Source organism: Rhinolophus sinicus, chromosome 16, assembly GCF_057876585.1.
Source record: "Rhinolophus sinicus isolate RSI-liver-muscle chromosome 16, RSI-T2T, whole genome shotgun sequence".
Taxonomy (NCBI): Eukaryota; Metazoa; Chordata; class Mammalia; order Chiroptera; family Rhinolophidae; genus Rhinolophus; species Rhinolophus sinicus.
In genome coordinates this window covers 3,860,535-3,875,613 of record NC_142516.1, presented here as the reverse complement: position 1 = coordinate 3,875,613, position 15,079 = coordinate 3,860,535, and the positions used below count along the sequence as shown (strand labels likewise).

The following is a 15,079-nucleotide window of genomic DNA, read 5'->3' as shown; positions in this document are numbered from 1 at the left end:
ATAGGTCGGTTCAAATTTTCTATTCTTTTCTAGAGTCAATTTTGGTCGTTTGTGTGTTTCTGAGTTAATGGATTTCCAATACTTAAACTTTAATTTTACTGTTGAGGTAAAAAGAAGATAAAAACATGATCTTCACCCTATAAAGACACTCAAAGGGTTAAATTATTCTAAATGAAAAAATGACTTCTCGCTAGAGTTAGAATTCAGATTACTAAGTCATGGAGCTAAAGGGAAAGGCCTGGAGTTTCTCCATCAATTCCACTGTCAAGTGTAACGGTGACGACATTGCAATTGGCAGGAGGCACTCTGTCCACAAGCGCTGTAAGTGCACCCATTCCCTACCCAGCTCCCATCTACGGAACCCAACATCCTGGACTCCTTGTGCTGTCGGGCCATAGCTTCCAACCACTCCCCACAGAGTTTCCTTTTTCTTCTTTCCTTCTATCCCCGTTTTCTTCTCTGTAATTCACCAGAAACAGCTATAAAAATATAGATGCCTTACCTTTTCCCATCAAATTCTTTGTCCAACTCCTTCTGAATCATCATCTTCTGAGCCTTATAATGGGTAATTATACCAATGTTTCGGAAAGTAGTATCCTTTTTTTTTTCTTTAATAAGTTTAATTATCTCCATTACCAGTTTTATTTCTTGAACGTTTACATATGAGCTAAAGAAGATGGAAAAAAGAAAACACATCAAAACTAACAGCAGTCTGGGCCGGCCCGGTGGCTCAGGTGGTTAGAGCTCCGTGCTCCTAACTCCGAAGGCTGCCGGTTCGATTCCCACATGGGCCAGTGGGCCCTCAACCACAAGGTTGCCAGTTCAATTCCTCAAGTCCCGCAAGGGATGGTGGTCTCCGCCCCCTGCAACTAAGACTGAACACAGCACCTTCAGCTGACCTGCCGCTGAGCTCCCGGATGGCTCAGTTGGTTGGAGTGTGTCCTCTCAACCACAAGGTTGCCAGTTCGACTCCTGCAAGGGATGGTGGGCTGCGCCCCCTGCAACTAGCGGCGGCAACTGGACCTGGAGCTGAGCTGCGCCCTCCACAACTAAGACTGAAAGGACAACTTGAAGCTGAACAGCATCCTCCATAGCTGGGATTGAAGGGACAGCAACTTGACTTGGAAAAAAGTCCTGGAAGTACACTGTTCCCCAATAAAGTCCCGTTCCCCTTCCCCAATAAAATCACAAAACAAAACAAAACAAAAAACAAAAAAAAACTAACAGCAGTCTAGTTGCTTGCTTAAGTCCCACTTCGTTTTCCATTAAAGGGCAGGTAGGTTCCATCATTACTCAATCAGCAGTGATTCAAAGAGGCTGTTACGCTGACCATTAACATCGTACTCATATAGAAATATACGAATATAGAAATACAGAATACAGAAATAACTGCCTGGTGAAACAGGAAGCTGTGTTGTGTGAGAGAAAAAAATTTCGGAGTCAGCTAAAGTGTAAGCACTAGTGTCTTAAACATCTGTTAAAACAGGGACAGCAGTTGTAAGAACAAAGTGTAACAATGGAGATATGAGTAATAAATAGCTACCATCAAGGATTTGCTATCTCCCAAACACTGAGGAAAGTGCTCGAGATGGATTATCTTTCTTAATCCCCCACCACAGCCGAGTTGTTCACACACCACACAACCGACGAGATGCCACCCACACAGGCTAACGTGCTGCAGGTCTGAGAGGAACAACAGGAGATCCTGCAGCAGGCCCAGGTCCCATCCTGCACCAAGTCCCCTCCCAAACCACATGTGTCATCACCCGCAGCATGCCACATGCACTGGGGCTGCACTGCTGCAGCTTCACTTTAAGAATCGTAAGGACCCACCATCCTAACTTCAAGTCTTACCATACAGACCACAGAGAGCCCAGTTAGCTAGCGCTCTCTTCCCTCCTCGGAATCTTTATTTTGCTTGCTCACCTCTCAGGTCGCTATTCCTCGTGACCCTCCACCCCCGTCTCAATGCCCTGCTCCATTCCGGCAGGCCCCACTGCAGCCTGGACAAGCCTCTGTCATGGCGACCCCCCAGCCTGCTGCTGCTTTGTATTTCTAACTTCTCCACCTCTACTAATGTCTGATCCTGAGGACACGACCTGCTGTGCAGCCACCTCACCACACAGGTGGAATCTGTGTTGACTCGCACTTCACGATACACAGGTGCTAACAAATACAGCTTCCAGACCAGGGCTCCTCTTCCCTCACAAGCAGCCCTGGCTCCTCGCAGGTGTTTCCTAACTAGTAACAACCACTCCCCTTTGTTGTCATTCAAGGCCACCTGAACAATCCAACACACTGCCAGTAATGCCCGCCCTGTCTCACACTTCCTTCAGCTGAATCTACACTTACCCTTCACAACACAGCCGCCGCAGTAAGTCCATTGGCGACTACTTGGTCGAAGTCTGCCTTCCCTGTTAGACCAGATAATCTTGCGGTGGGGCCATGTGTTTTACTCAGTGCATACCTACTCAGGCACCTACCAAATGCTAGTTACTGTGATCCCCATTACACACGTTAAGAAGAATTGAAAGGCTGAAATAGAGAATGATAAAAAAGGAGAAGCTATCAACCCAGTGAAGTAAAAAAGATCGTGCCCTGGCCCTAAGCAAAGAGATGTGTTATAATGCAAAGTGTTTTTGAATATAAATATGACCACAAATCATATATAATCATTCTGGGCCCATCATTGGGGATCGAAGAAAGAGAACGTACTCATTATCCCGTCTTTCTGAACCGTCTTCAACATCAAACACAAGGTAGGGTTGAAACAGCCAATTTGATGAACACCGACTGGTCTCAGTCATCCTACAAAAAAGGAGCCAACATTCAGAATCCAAGTCAAGTTATCAGAAAACATTTTAAATTATTATTACCATTTTTTTTGTAGGGGAGGGAGCTGGGAAAGTAAAGGGGCACGAAGAACCTTCTTTTATTAAAATGTGCTTTAATGAAAGGTACAAAACAAATTCTATTTCTATTGTAGTGCTGGGGGGATGATCTATGTACTTAAGATGTAACAATTAGGACTGGAAAGTTCTTCATAATAGAAGAAGTGAAAAGAGCAAGCCATAAAATACTATGTAGACTATGGTGTAATTTTTTTTTTTAATTAAAAAAAGAAAACGTGTCAAATATATGGTGATGGAAGGAGAACTGACTCTGGGTGGTGAACACACAATGGGATTTATAGATGATGTAATACAGAACTGTACACCTGAAATCTATGTAATTTTACTAACAATTGTCACCCCAATAAATTTAAAGAAAAAAGAAAAACTAAAAAAGATATGCATAGTGCAAGGGCTGGTAGAATATACACCAAAATGCTACCAGCAATTACTTCTGGGTGGTATAAGTATGGGTGGCTTTCCCCCCTTCTTTTTTGCTTACCTACATTTGCTGCCATCAACATGACTTTTATAATTAGAGAAAATTATCAAACCTTTGCTTTATGCTTCTTATGGTAAGATTTAAGAACACAGTAAAATAGCTATTCTTCCTAGGCAGCTAACCGACCAACAAAACCAGCTAACCAGCAACGACTAGACCCACCTGTTGGTTTTCAGGCTTTTGTTATAAATGTAAGTAGAAGGGAAGAGACAGATGTCCGGGTGCATCCGGTACTGGATGCTCAGCTGGATCACAGGCAGCCGGCCGCTCATACTGTGCTCGACGTTGTCTTCCAGCAGCTTGTAGAAGCGGGCCATCATCGACTGGTCATAGCCGTATTCCTGTGCCCTCTGCTAGGGGAAAAATAAAGCAGCCATCGCTAAGAATGTGCTTCTCCCACTATTATAAAAACAATTGCTGCGCCCTGACATGTACATGGCAAGGTTTAGGTGCCATCACCAACGACCAAGGACTCAGAGAAAGAAGCTGTTTGTGACCCTGGCCCTTGAGAAGCCACGCAGCTTGACCGTAAAAGGTGTGGCATTTTCTCCTTGTTTAGAAAACCCACATACTGCTTATGAAAGAGATGTGACCTTGTGAATGACCATAACCGAAGCTATTTTGATGCTGTCAGAGGTCACCCGACTCAATGATGAAAGAAGCAAAAGAATGTGACATAGATTTTTAACAATTACTTCTGGGGTACGCTCTCAACAAACAGAAATATTCAATGTCATTGTACACAAGCCCTTTTGAAGACTAATTGCTTTATCCATCCCTCTTGTACATACTGACTTCTAAAATCTGCGGTGTTGGGACTAAGGTGAGTGAGATCAAGTCTCACAGAACTTACATTCTAGTGGAGGAAACAGACAGCTGACTCAGTAAGTTCATTTCATAAACCCCAAAATGGATTACAACCTGCAATCTCAAAAAACAGTCACCTAACTGACGAAGAAAACTCTCGTAATGTTACCATGGCTGTGCCTTCAGATATACTTTCCAATGTCAGCATCACACAAAGATCCAAAAAGCATGACATCAACTAATCTAGAAGCAATAATGTGCTCTGAAAAGTACACGAAGATGATGGAATCTTCTCGAGTGATGCTGAGGACGTGTGCAAAATTTGAATAAACCTGTTTCACAAACTGTGCGAGTGGGGAAAAGAAGGCATTACTTCTTCAGTAATGCATTATGTATGTATGTGATTTGAAATAGGTTTGTGCAACTAAATAAAATAAATATTAGCAACATTTGATGATTTCATTTACATCTCCAAAAGTTCATCTATTCAGGTTAGCCAAAACCTCATTTTGAATCTTCTCTTGTGGGAGAGAGAAAAAGGACTTCTATGAGGTAATGTATCTACTTCCAGAAGAAAGTTGAGACCACTGACATGGAAGGACATTCCTGATCTAGTCACTGACTTTTGGCCCAGAATGATTCTGCCACCTTTAAACAAAGTCAAGCGTCTTCAGTGAGATCACAAAGGACGCAGGTGCTGCTCTGCCCACAAGCAGAGTTCACAACTGCTCTCTCTTCGTGTCCCCTGCACTTTCGGAGGGTGGGCGGACCACAGGCACTGTGTGCACGAAAGGACGGAGTCCTAAAAGGGGAAACAGACTCTTTTTAACGTTGTCCCCAAACGTGTACACATTGAAATGCCAATCAGTCGGTTGGGATTCTTTTCGTCGCTTTTGAAGATTTTCTTTTATTATTGTTTTGGTGTTTATGATATTAAAATAAATCAGATATGGCCCTTAAAAATAGCTGTACACTGCCTTTCCCAAAAAAAGGCCCCAATGCACACAGAACAGGCTCCTTCTAGTCCTGTCACACATCTACGCACAACTACGAACAAAGGGACATTTCAGAGACACTATGAAGACTCCAATAGTGGTTCTCTTTTCTCAGCCTTCCCCATTTTCCCTTGCAAGCAACATGATGATTCAAGAAAGACACCCCCCCCCATCCAAAAAACAACCCCAAAGACCCTTCTACTTTAAAGAATCAGGAAAAAACTCACCAGAGAAATGACTGTGGGAGGGAGCTGCTTGGGGTCTCCTACCAGGACAAGCTTGTTACAACGATGGATGAGTGGGGTAAGAGTTTCAACTTCACAAGACTGCCCGGCCTTATTAAGAAAGTACAGGATGAAGAAACAGTCTGAATTAGCACTGCGATTTAGTTGTCCATGTACAGTTTATCTAATTCACAAAAACTCTAACCATTCAGAAAACCACCACACTTTCTCCTTCTGTACCAAGTATCAAAAGAAGGCTTTTATTTAGTTAGGAAAAGAAACAAATAACAAAAACACTCAAAAAAACCCCTAAAAACCACACACGTGCTGGGAAGTCAGCTACCCCTCTGGTGACACTGCTGCTTGGGAACCAGCCACAAGCTAGAAAGCCATGTAATGTCCCAGGTTTGTGCTCTGAGGACATGCATGCCAGGGTTCCCGCCCCCGACCCCCTCTCGTCCTCGGTCCTCGGTAGGCCTTTCAGTTCCAAGGCTCACGCGTCTCTTCAATTCAGTGACATTTTCTCTCATCACTGCATCGCCTCCACATCTTGTACTCTTTTATTTTGGTGAGCACTGGACTGGGAGCTCCAGATCGATTCTCGGCCCCTCCCTTGCCATCTCTTTTGTGCTCTGGCTCCACATTCTAGCAAACAGTGGGTGCCTAATAAATGTCTAACGAACGAACTAGGAATAAAGGATGTTAGCTGAAAACACTGCGGCTCAGAGCTGTCCAAAGTTATATTCAGAATGCTTCACGAGGTCAAGAGACATTCCAAGCAGAAGCTAGCTAGGTAACCCTCGGGAGGAATTCTGTGAGCAGCCAGCAGGTTTCCTGCAGACTGTACCCCCACTACTGGAGAAACAACTGTAACTGTGGTGAGTCATTAGCAGCCTATTTCAACATACGAGACACACACACATGCAATGGCAGGTAAGAATCAGATGGGGGTGGGTGGGGTGGCCAGTTGGCTCAGTTGGTTAGAACGTGGTGCTAATAACACCAAGGTTGCCGGTTTGATCCCCACATGGGCCACTGTGAGCTGCCCCTCCTTAAAATAAATAAATAAATAAATAAATAAATAAATAAATAAATAAATAAATAAAAAGTTACTTTAAAAAAATTAAAACAAAACAGAATCAGACATGAAGAGACCACTTTGTCAACATTCAGCGGCCACTGCTCATCTCAGACTTACAGCCCCAGTCGGAGTGGCTTACTGACCTCATCGACAACGACACAACTGAAGGGGACACCTCCTTGCCCCCGAAAAGCAGACTCAAGCAGTAAACCGCCACTCGTGCTCAATGTGCAACAGATGACGTGGGACTCTAAGATGATGATGTTCTGTGTTTTCTGCGGGCGTCCTTGAACCTAAGGCAACAAATAAAGGTTAATCAGTATTCAGTTGTATATAAATTCTCGACTACGACAGGCCTAGTTCTACTATAAACATCCACCATTTATTATGTGACAGAATAATACTTAGTAAATGTTAGGGGAGAACCTCAAATTGAGCAAAAGCAGAAATATCCAGGTGAATCAGAAACCACCAGAAAGAACACTGCTTTGCAGTACAGTCTAAGCTTAGAATATGACTTAAGCATGCAAAGAAAAATTTATTCGGGGTCTGATTTGGTCAAAGTAGATTACAATTCTTACAGCCAGATGTATGTTGGCAGGTTATCAAAAAAAGTAGATTCAATCATTCTACAGAGTTGTGAAGCAATTATTTGAGTAAAACCAAGGTCAGAACTAAGCTTGAATGTATGTTTTTCTGTTAGTTTTACATATATAATGTCATTCTCTCTTCTTTAAAGGCTAGTACCAACCATAATGCCTGTAAAACTGACAGCGTTCTACTTCTATACTAAGAAAACAGTCTTGGTCTATTCTTGCAATGCAGACAGCGGACCCGTGGACAACTCAGGGGTGAGGGGTGCCGACCACCCAACCATGAGTCCAAAATCCTCATACACTGAAGTCAGGCCTCTGCATATGCGGAGTCTCAACCTTGGATCAAAAACACAAGTGCACTGTGGTCGAAGCAGACGGTGTGAGTGACACTTCACAGTGTATACCATTTAGTGTTCCACTTAATAAACTCGTGTTTTTTATCAAAGGTTCAGCCAGCCCGTTTGTGCTCCTGGAGAGCAGGACTTCCGTCCCTGCATGTGATACACGCACCCACGGGCACCACGACCTGTGTGGGGGCTCTGGGAAGACGGTGGAGCCACGGCTCTGCAGCCCTCACACGGTGAAGCACTGTTACATGCATCAGGAAGTAAAGCCACCACATGTGACCAGTTAGGCGGCCCACAGAGCAATGTGCTGGGCAGCGAAGAGCAGCACACCCATGAAGATGGACTTCATCGTTAACCATGGAAAGATTGACGTCGGGCTCAGTTTAAAATTTTAATGAAAAGTTTCCACATAGTTTTTAACTTAAGTAAACAAACTGCCAATGCAACTATGCATTAAATTCAACTGCATTTCTTTAGCCACAGAGAGAAGGCTCGTAATATATTCAAAATAAAAAATTCATAAAAAATACTAACAATTACCAGTTGATATTATGTCTTCTGACCCCCAACTGAAATACTGTATTATTTAAAGAAATGCAACACTGAGTTGCCACTGTCACGCTACTTGAATTAAGACACATGTGATTTTCTTTCTCTTTTAATAGGGGAAATACCCATAAACCTATTTTTATTAACTATTCATCTGATTACAATTATCATAACTGATTTTGCAGTTTGGGAAAGGGGGAGAGTAGAGTACCTAACAAGAGTTTTTAATACTTACCCAGACCTAGAAAAGGAAAAGATATTTTATAATCACCTTTCTTAGAAATCTCAGGTAGTGGTAAGAATTCATTCTTAGGCTAAAGAAAAAAATGTAAATGTACATGTAATTACACCACTTTCTCCACTCTTGAATTTGTCTGAAATTTTTCATAATTAAAAATTTTGTAAATGCAATTGATAAAAGCCCACAGGTTGTCTGAACTATTTCATAATTAAATTTTAAAGAGAAAAAGAAAAAAACAGGAAAATGCTATAGGCAAATTACCTCTTTAATTTTAGAAGCAAGTTCCTGCCTTTCTTTTGAAACTTCGGCAATTTTTTCATCGAATTCTTGCCTCTAGGAAAAATGAGAATGCCAGCATTAAAACTGAACTAAGCATTTAAAAATATTTTACAATGGACCGCTTCACATTTCAAAAGGGTGAGCCTGTACTTTACCAATGAAAAACATTCGCCCAGTTTGCTTTCTTTCCCAGTCAAGTCCTGACTCTTTCTTTCATGCTACGTATCAACAGCTGCGTCCGCATCCATCCTGTTTGGCCCAGCAGCCTGCACTGGCCTGAAACTTACCCCTTCAGACCAGCACATGCCCCAGGTAGCAGCCCGGGGCACGAGCACAGGTCAGCTCCTGACAGGATGTCTCCAACAGCCCTTGAGATCAGCAGTCTCCCTGCCCCCAAACCCATATGCCTTGTGCGTCCCTTAGATAAGACCCCCGAGTTGTTACAGCACAAAAGCAGCAGTAGATACACACAAACTTACCAAACTCCACTCGTTGGGTTTGAACTGACCAATCCGGCTCTAGCCCGGGAACCCACAGACTCTAGCAAAGGCATGTGCCCTGGGTTCTGCCTGTCTGTGCTCTGCCTTGACCTTCACGGGTGGCCCCTCCAGGCGTACTTCCTCCAGGATATGTGAGTAATACATTTCTCTGTTTCAGTTTCTCCTGTGCTCTGCTGTTGAACAGCGGCTCACCATCCAGTAACTCCCCCATCTCCCTCAAATCCAGCACCCTGTGCTCAACTTAGTGTTAATTTGATAAATTCTTAACGCTATGCAAGATTCAGTTATGTCCAGTGTATGGCACGTATGCTATTTCTGTCTGCTTAGTATTCCAACTCTTGGGGCATCATTCCTTCACTCATTTCTACTGTGTTTCCCCGAAAATAAGACCGGGTCTTATATTAATTTTTGCTCCAAAAGACGCATTAGGGCGACTTTTCAGGGGATGGTCTTATTTTTTCATGTACAACAATCTACATTTATTCAAATACAGTCATGTCATCTTCTTCTGGAACATCGTCATAACGTACTAAAAGCGTCCGTCTGGCTGATGATCTTAACTGGGGCTTATTTTTGGGGTAGGTCTTATTTTCGGGGCAACACGGTAGGGGGTTCAAACGTGGTGAGCAATCACACCCCAATCTTTCCTCTGAGCAGCGACAGGCACATCCCATCCCTGGTCAATCACGGCACCTATTCCCATGAGAACAGGGATCAGCCCTGCTCTGGAACTAATCCGAGTCCTCCCTTGGAACTGACGCACAGACAATGGGAACGAGACCTTCCCTACCTCGGTGTTTCTAAGCTGGGATGCCACAGCCCAGAGACGGTGGCACTCGTCTTCTCCTGCAGAAGAAATGGCTGACACGTCAAGTGTGGATAAATAATGTCATCTGAGCCTCTGGATCCAGCCACTCCCAGATTCCCAGGCCTACGAGCCAGCGAATTCCCTTTGTGTCTAACTTAACTTGAAATAGAGCCACATCCCTGTTTATGGCGACCTACAGCTTTTGTGCTGTAGCAGCAGAGTTGAGGAGCTGCAACAGAGACTTGCAAAGTCAAAAACAGTGACTACCTTGTCCTTTCCAAATCAAGTTGGTTAACCTCTGACGTAAGCCATAGCACTATTGTACACATTTTTGTATGCAAATTATGCTATTCCACCATGAAACCATGGCATCAAATTCTCAACTAGTTTGTGTACCTATGATTTATTAAAAAACATAAATCAAGAAATGTCAGATACCTGTATTTCCCTTCCCCCTCGGCATAGAGCACGCTGGCGGGAAAGTTCATCTAGTTGGTGGTCTAAATATTCCTTTCTTCTATGCATCTCTTGAACATGAGAAGGTAATTCTTTTTCTAAAAAGAAAAAGATAAAGAATTATATGCCAATTCTAACACACACACGCATAAAAAGGAGAAGAAAGGCCAGCTCTCAAAGCTAGACAGACTACCCCAGGGCTGCCAAATGACCTTTAATGCTCAGGCTACTTCCTACCACACAAAAGGAAGCAGAACCAGCCTTAGTATGTACCTTATTCTGTACTTACTCATTCTGTGGTCTACTTGGTGGTCCAAACTGAATTTTAGGACTTCATTATTAATAGACTTTTCTGCACCCAGACGTACTAAGTTTATATCTCCACAGTTTCCTGTTGATCAAAATCACAGAGATTAATAAGGACCCTGCAACCTCTGTGCATAATATCTATTTCTAAGCAAATATTTTAACAATCAGAGAAGAGAGCTAACATGAACTGTCAATCAACTAGATTCCTGGAGCTCCACTAGAGGCTTCATACACAGTATTTTACAGATGCTTCGTAACAACCCTATAAAGCAAGTACTTATTATGTCTAACTAATACAAGCTAGCAAAGTTGCATAAACACTACATTAGAGAGTTGAGATTCTATTAATGTTTCTCAAATTACGTTTTGTCCAACATTCCATGGTAAAATATGTTTGGGAAATGGTGAATTAAAATAAAACAGATTTCTTACCTACAGGATATTTCATATATATATAAAGACTTTCATATATAAACACATACTTGAATTTCAAGAACAGAATCTCACTAGACCATCAATCATTTTCTGCAGGCTACTCAGAACAAAGTTTTGTTTTTTTCTGGGGAGAAGGGGAACAGGACTTTATTGGGGAACAGTGTGTGCTTCCAGGACTTTTTTTCCCCCCAAGTCAAGTTGTTGTCCTTTCAGTCTTAGTTGTGGAGGGTGCAGCTCAGCTCCAGGTCCAGTTGCCATTGCTAGTTGGAGGGGGCACAGCCGACCATCCCTGGCGGGAGTCGAACTGGCAACCTTGTGGTTGAGAGGACACACTCCAACCAACTGAGTCATCCCGGAGCTCAGCGGCAGCTCAGCTCAAGGTGCCGTGTTCAATTTTAGTTGCAGGGGGCGCTGCCCACCATCCCTTAAGGGACTCGAGGAATTGAACCGGCAACCTTGTGGTTGAGAGCCCACTGGCCCATGTGGGAACTGAACCGGCAGCCTTCAGAGTTAGGAGCACGGAGCTCCAACCACCTGAGCCACCGGGCCGGCCCCCAGAACAAAGCTTTCGCAACTCTGCTCCACTTCACATGCTACTCCAGAAATTCTGGAGTGAGATAATTCTAAAACCTGTAAACATCATTTGGCTGGTTTACTGACCACATTTTGATTTTAGGTTACCACATTTTAGTTATTAATCTAAAAATCTCCCACTGCATTATTGGGCTAACCTATAGCAGTCATGCAGTTTGTCAACACTCATCCCAATGGGACACACACATCACATACTTGTTTTACTATCCATTGCATTTCCTTCCACTGAATCGAGGCCCGGTAAGAATAGGGTTTTGCTTTGGTAACTGCCCACAACAGTGGCTGGCACACAATAAATACAGTAAATACCCGCTGAATGACTGAGTGACTTACTACACACTTGTCTACAACTTATTGTTGTTCCTCATTCAGCTCTTTCTTCACATCGGAAGCCATCTTCTCTGGCCTGCATTTACTTGAAGGTTTCAAAACGGCTAACTTACTTGTCTTTCCACCAGAAAGGTGGATGAAATTACCTAGTAGCTCACGCTCTATAAACACCTAGAAATGCTCCACAAATTGTAACAGACATCCTTTAAATTGCAGGGAAATTCCTAAGCATGTAAGACAAATTCCTCAGAGCCAAAAACAGAAAGTGGAAAACCAGAGTTGAAAGCTTTGAGCTGTTGTGCTTCCCTAAGGGAAAGAGTGAGGGGTGAGCGAGCGCTGGTCTGGTCTCAGTGCTTACGTGTTTTTTAAGTTACATTCAATAAAATCCAGAGATTTAAAAATCTTTAGTTCCACAGAGTTTGACAAACGTCTACATTGGCAAAACTACCATTCTAATCAAGATATACAAGTTTTTTAACAGAAGCTTGTATTTTAAAGCCCACTAGAAAGCAAACGGGCCTAAAAGAGGTGGCAGGATGAGAAACAAGTGAACCTATCCTGGCCTGGGCTTGGCTAGGAAAAAAAACGAATTCTCTTTTGGGACTGTCCAATCACAGATCCATGCCAAGTGTGAACTTAGAGACTAAATACGTAATACAGGGAATGACAAAGGTGACCCTTAGAAACACAGTTGAGATTTTTTAAATGAGAATACAATGAACAACTTTATGTCAATATATCTGAAAACCTAAGATGAAGTGGAATTTTTTTCTTGAAAAATGTGAATTGGTAAAACTCACTCAAATCTAGAAAATTTGCATAGACATATAGCAATTAAACATATTCAGATAGTAGATAAAAACTTACTTTTCTGTCAAAAAAACCAACCAACCAATAGATAAAAAAACAACAGAAAACCAACCAAACAACAAACCAACCAACCAACCAACCAAACAACACTAAAACCAAATTAACATTCAAGAGATCATCTCTGTGTGATAAAAAAAACACAGAATAAATAAAAGAATTGTCCCCAACTCCATTTTTAAAGTCTATGTAACCCCAATACTAAAACTAGACAAAAATATGATGAAGAAAAATTACAGGCTAGCTTCACTTATGAATAGTCATTTTAAAAATCCTCAGTAAAACATTAGCAATCCAGCACTGTGTTAAAAAAATAGTGATACATGACCAAGTTGGCTTTACTCTAGCAAGCAAAGGTATTTTAACATTAGAAAAACATAATTTACCACATCAAAATTTTAAGAAAAAAAACTTACCATTTCAACAAATGCAAAAAAAAAAACAAACCCAAAAAATGCATGCAATAAAATTCAACACCCATTCATGATAAAAACTCTGAGAAGGGAACTTTTTTAACCTGATAAAGGTATATATGGAAACCTACAAATGAACATCATACGTCATGGTGAGATGTTATTTCCTTAAAGGGCACTGAGGACCACTGGGAGTAGTGAAAAGAAGTGAAAAAGTACTGAAAAAGAAAAAAGCTCCTTACTAACAGAAAATTTATTTTCTAAGAAAAAAAATTAACCCACCCCCCCACCCAAGCTGCCTCACGTGCCTGCCCTGTGCCTACCTGGCCGGCCACAGTGTCATCAGTATACACCTGACAAGTTAGGGAAAGGCAAGCTCCAACTGCACCCAGCACCCAGCACGGGAGCCAGCTGCTCTGGGACACGTGGGACGACCACTTTCGAGAAGAATCTGGCACCATGTAGAAACTGAAGATGCACGAATCTCTTCCAGGCATACAGGCACTAGATCAGTGTTCTCATAAGCTCTCTGAAACTTGCCCTATAGCCTGAGGTATACTCTACCCCTCAGCAATGAAAGCGGCATCACGGAACAATGCTTATCCTCACTACCTACACTCTTCTCTCTTCTCTTCTCCTCTGCTCTACCTTGGTTACGGAGGCTGCTTCTGGCCTCCCTGAACTGACCTGAGAGCCCACCTAACGGCCACAGGCCCCAGTGTGAAAAGCACTGCTCCAGGCAGCTGCATGGAGACACAGGAGACACGGGGAGGAGTCCACGCTCGCTTCACTCAGTGCGCTCCCTTTCACTGCTCTGCAGTGCAACACAGTCCAATTCATTTATTCGCTGTGGTAATAAATGTCATTTCTGTACCTGCCTGGAGAAACACGCACGGGTATAGGGCTGCTCACTACAATAAAATCTGAAATAACAAAAACTGGAAAAGAAACCCAGTTTCTGTCAATGGACAATGAATACACTGTGCGCACATACAATGAAACAGCCTATAGCAGGCGAGATACATGGCTGTTGATACATGCAGTGACATGTAAAACCATTAATCTCACAAATGTTATGGTGGGTGGGCAAGTTGCAGACTGACAATATAAGTTTTAAGATCAAAGGAATTCTGTCTGTGGGGAACATGTACGTAGTAAAAAGGAAACCGTGTGCGCCTCTCAGAACAGAGGTGACCAGTCCCAGGTTCCCGAGCTGGGTGCAGCCCTGTGAGTAAGTCCCGCCCCGAGGAAATGAGCACAGCACTACCAGCAGTGTCTGGAACTGTCCTGCAGGTAGGACTAGTGTGCTCCCTGAGCCTGTCCTCATGTCCGCTTCACACTTGCTGCTGGACGTGATTACTGGCGCTGGAGCAGCCCCCGCTGACCCTGGCGCACTAAGGAACAAGGCCACACACACTGGAGCAAGACAGAAAGAGCCCGGCTGTCTGCACATGTGCTGAAGCACAGCCATCACGCCAGCACCAGTGCTGAGCTGCCCGTCTCGGGGCTTCTGAGTAAGAAAGACACTTCTCATACTGAAGTCACTGTATCTGCAGCCGAAGCAAATCCTAACTGGTAAAAGGCACTGGCAGATAACCTCAAGAAACACACAATGTGGTTGGAGCTTGACAACCCAGTCGAATGCAGAGCCATAACCACACCACTCAAAGTGGGTGCTCCGAGGGCAGGTGTTAAGTGAACAGAAAGTCTTTTACGTCTTCACTCAAGCGTCCTGAACCCTCTGTGGTGATGCTCTTCACCCATCCTTCAACTGAATTCAAAAAAGGTTCCCCTGTGGGCACTTCACACGTCTACTCTTCAGTCTCTCCTCCTATAAGACGTAGGTAGGAGGGGG

At 43.2% G+C, this 15,079-nt stretch overlaps 1 protein-coding gene across 8 annotated transcripts in view; it reads right to left on the bottom strand.

Annotated features, from left to right (window-relative positions):
- SETX (senataxin) overlaps positions 1-15,079 on the bottom strand; it is a 59,894-nt gene that overhangs the window by 9,876 nt on the left and 34,939 nt on the right. For 6 of the 8 annotated variants that reach the window (XM_088793264.1, XM_088793269.1, XM_088793267.1 and 3 more), the window contains 8 exons: positions 10,566-10,667; positions 10,259-10,374; positions 8,495-8,566; positions 6,644-6,793; positions 5,423-5,530; positions 3,556-3,746; positions 2,716-2,808; positions 503-667 (listed from right to left, as the gene is read on the bottom strand). In XM_088793264.1, coding sequence (XP_088649390.1) covers positions 503-667; positions 2,716-2,808; positions 3,556-3,746; positions 5,423-5,530; positions 6,644-6,793; positions 8,495-8,566; positions 10,259-10,374; positions 10,566-10,667 — 997 coding nt within the window. The remainder of the gene's footprint in view (positions 1-502; positions 668-2,715; positions 2,809-3,555; positions 3,747-5,422; positions 5,531-6,643; positions 6,794-8,494; positions 8,567-10,258; positions 10,375-10,565; positions 10,668-15,079) is intronic. The other 2 variants (XM_088793268.1, XM_088793270.1) reach the window with 1 other exon arrangement.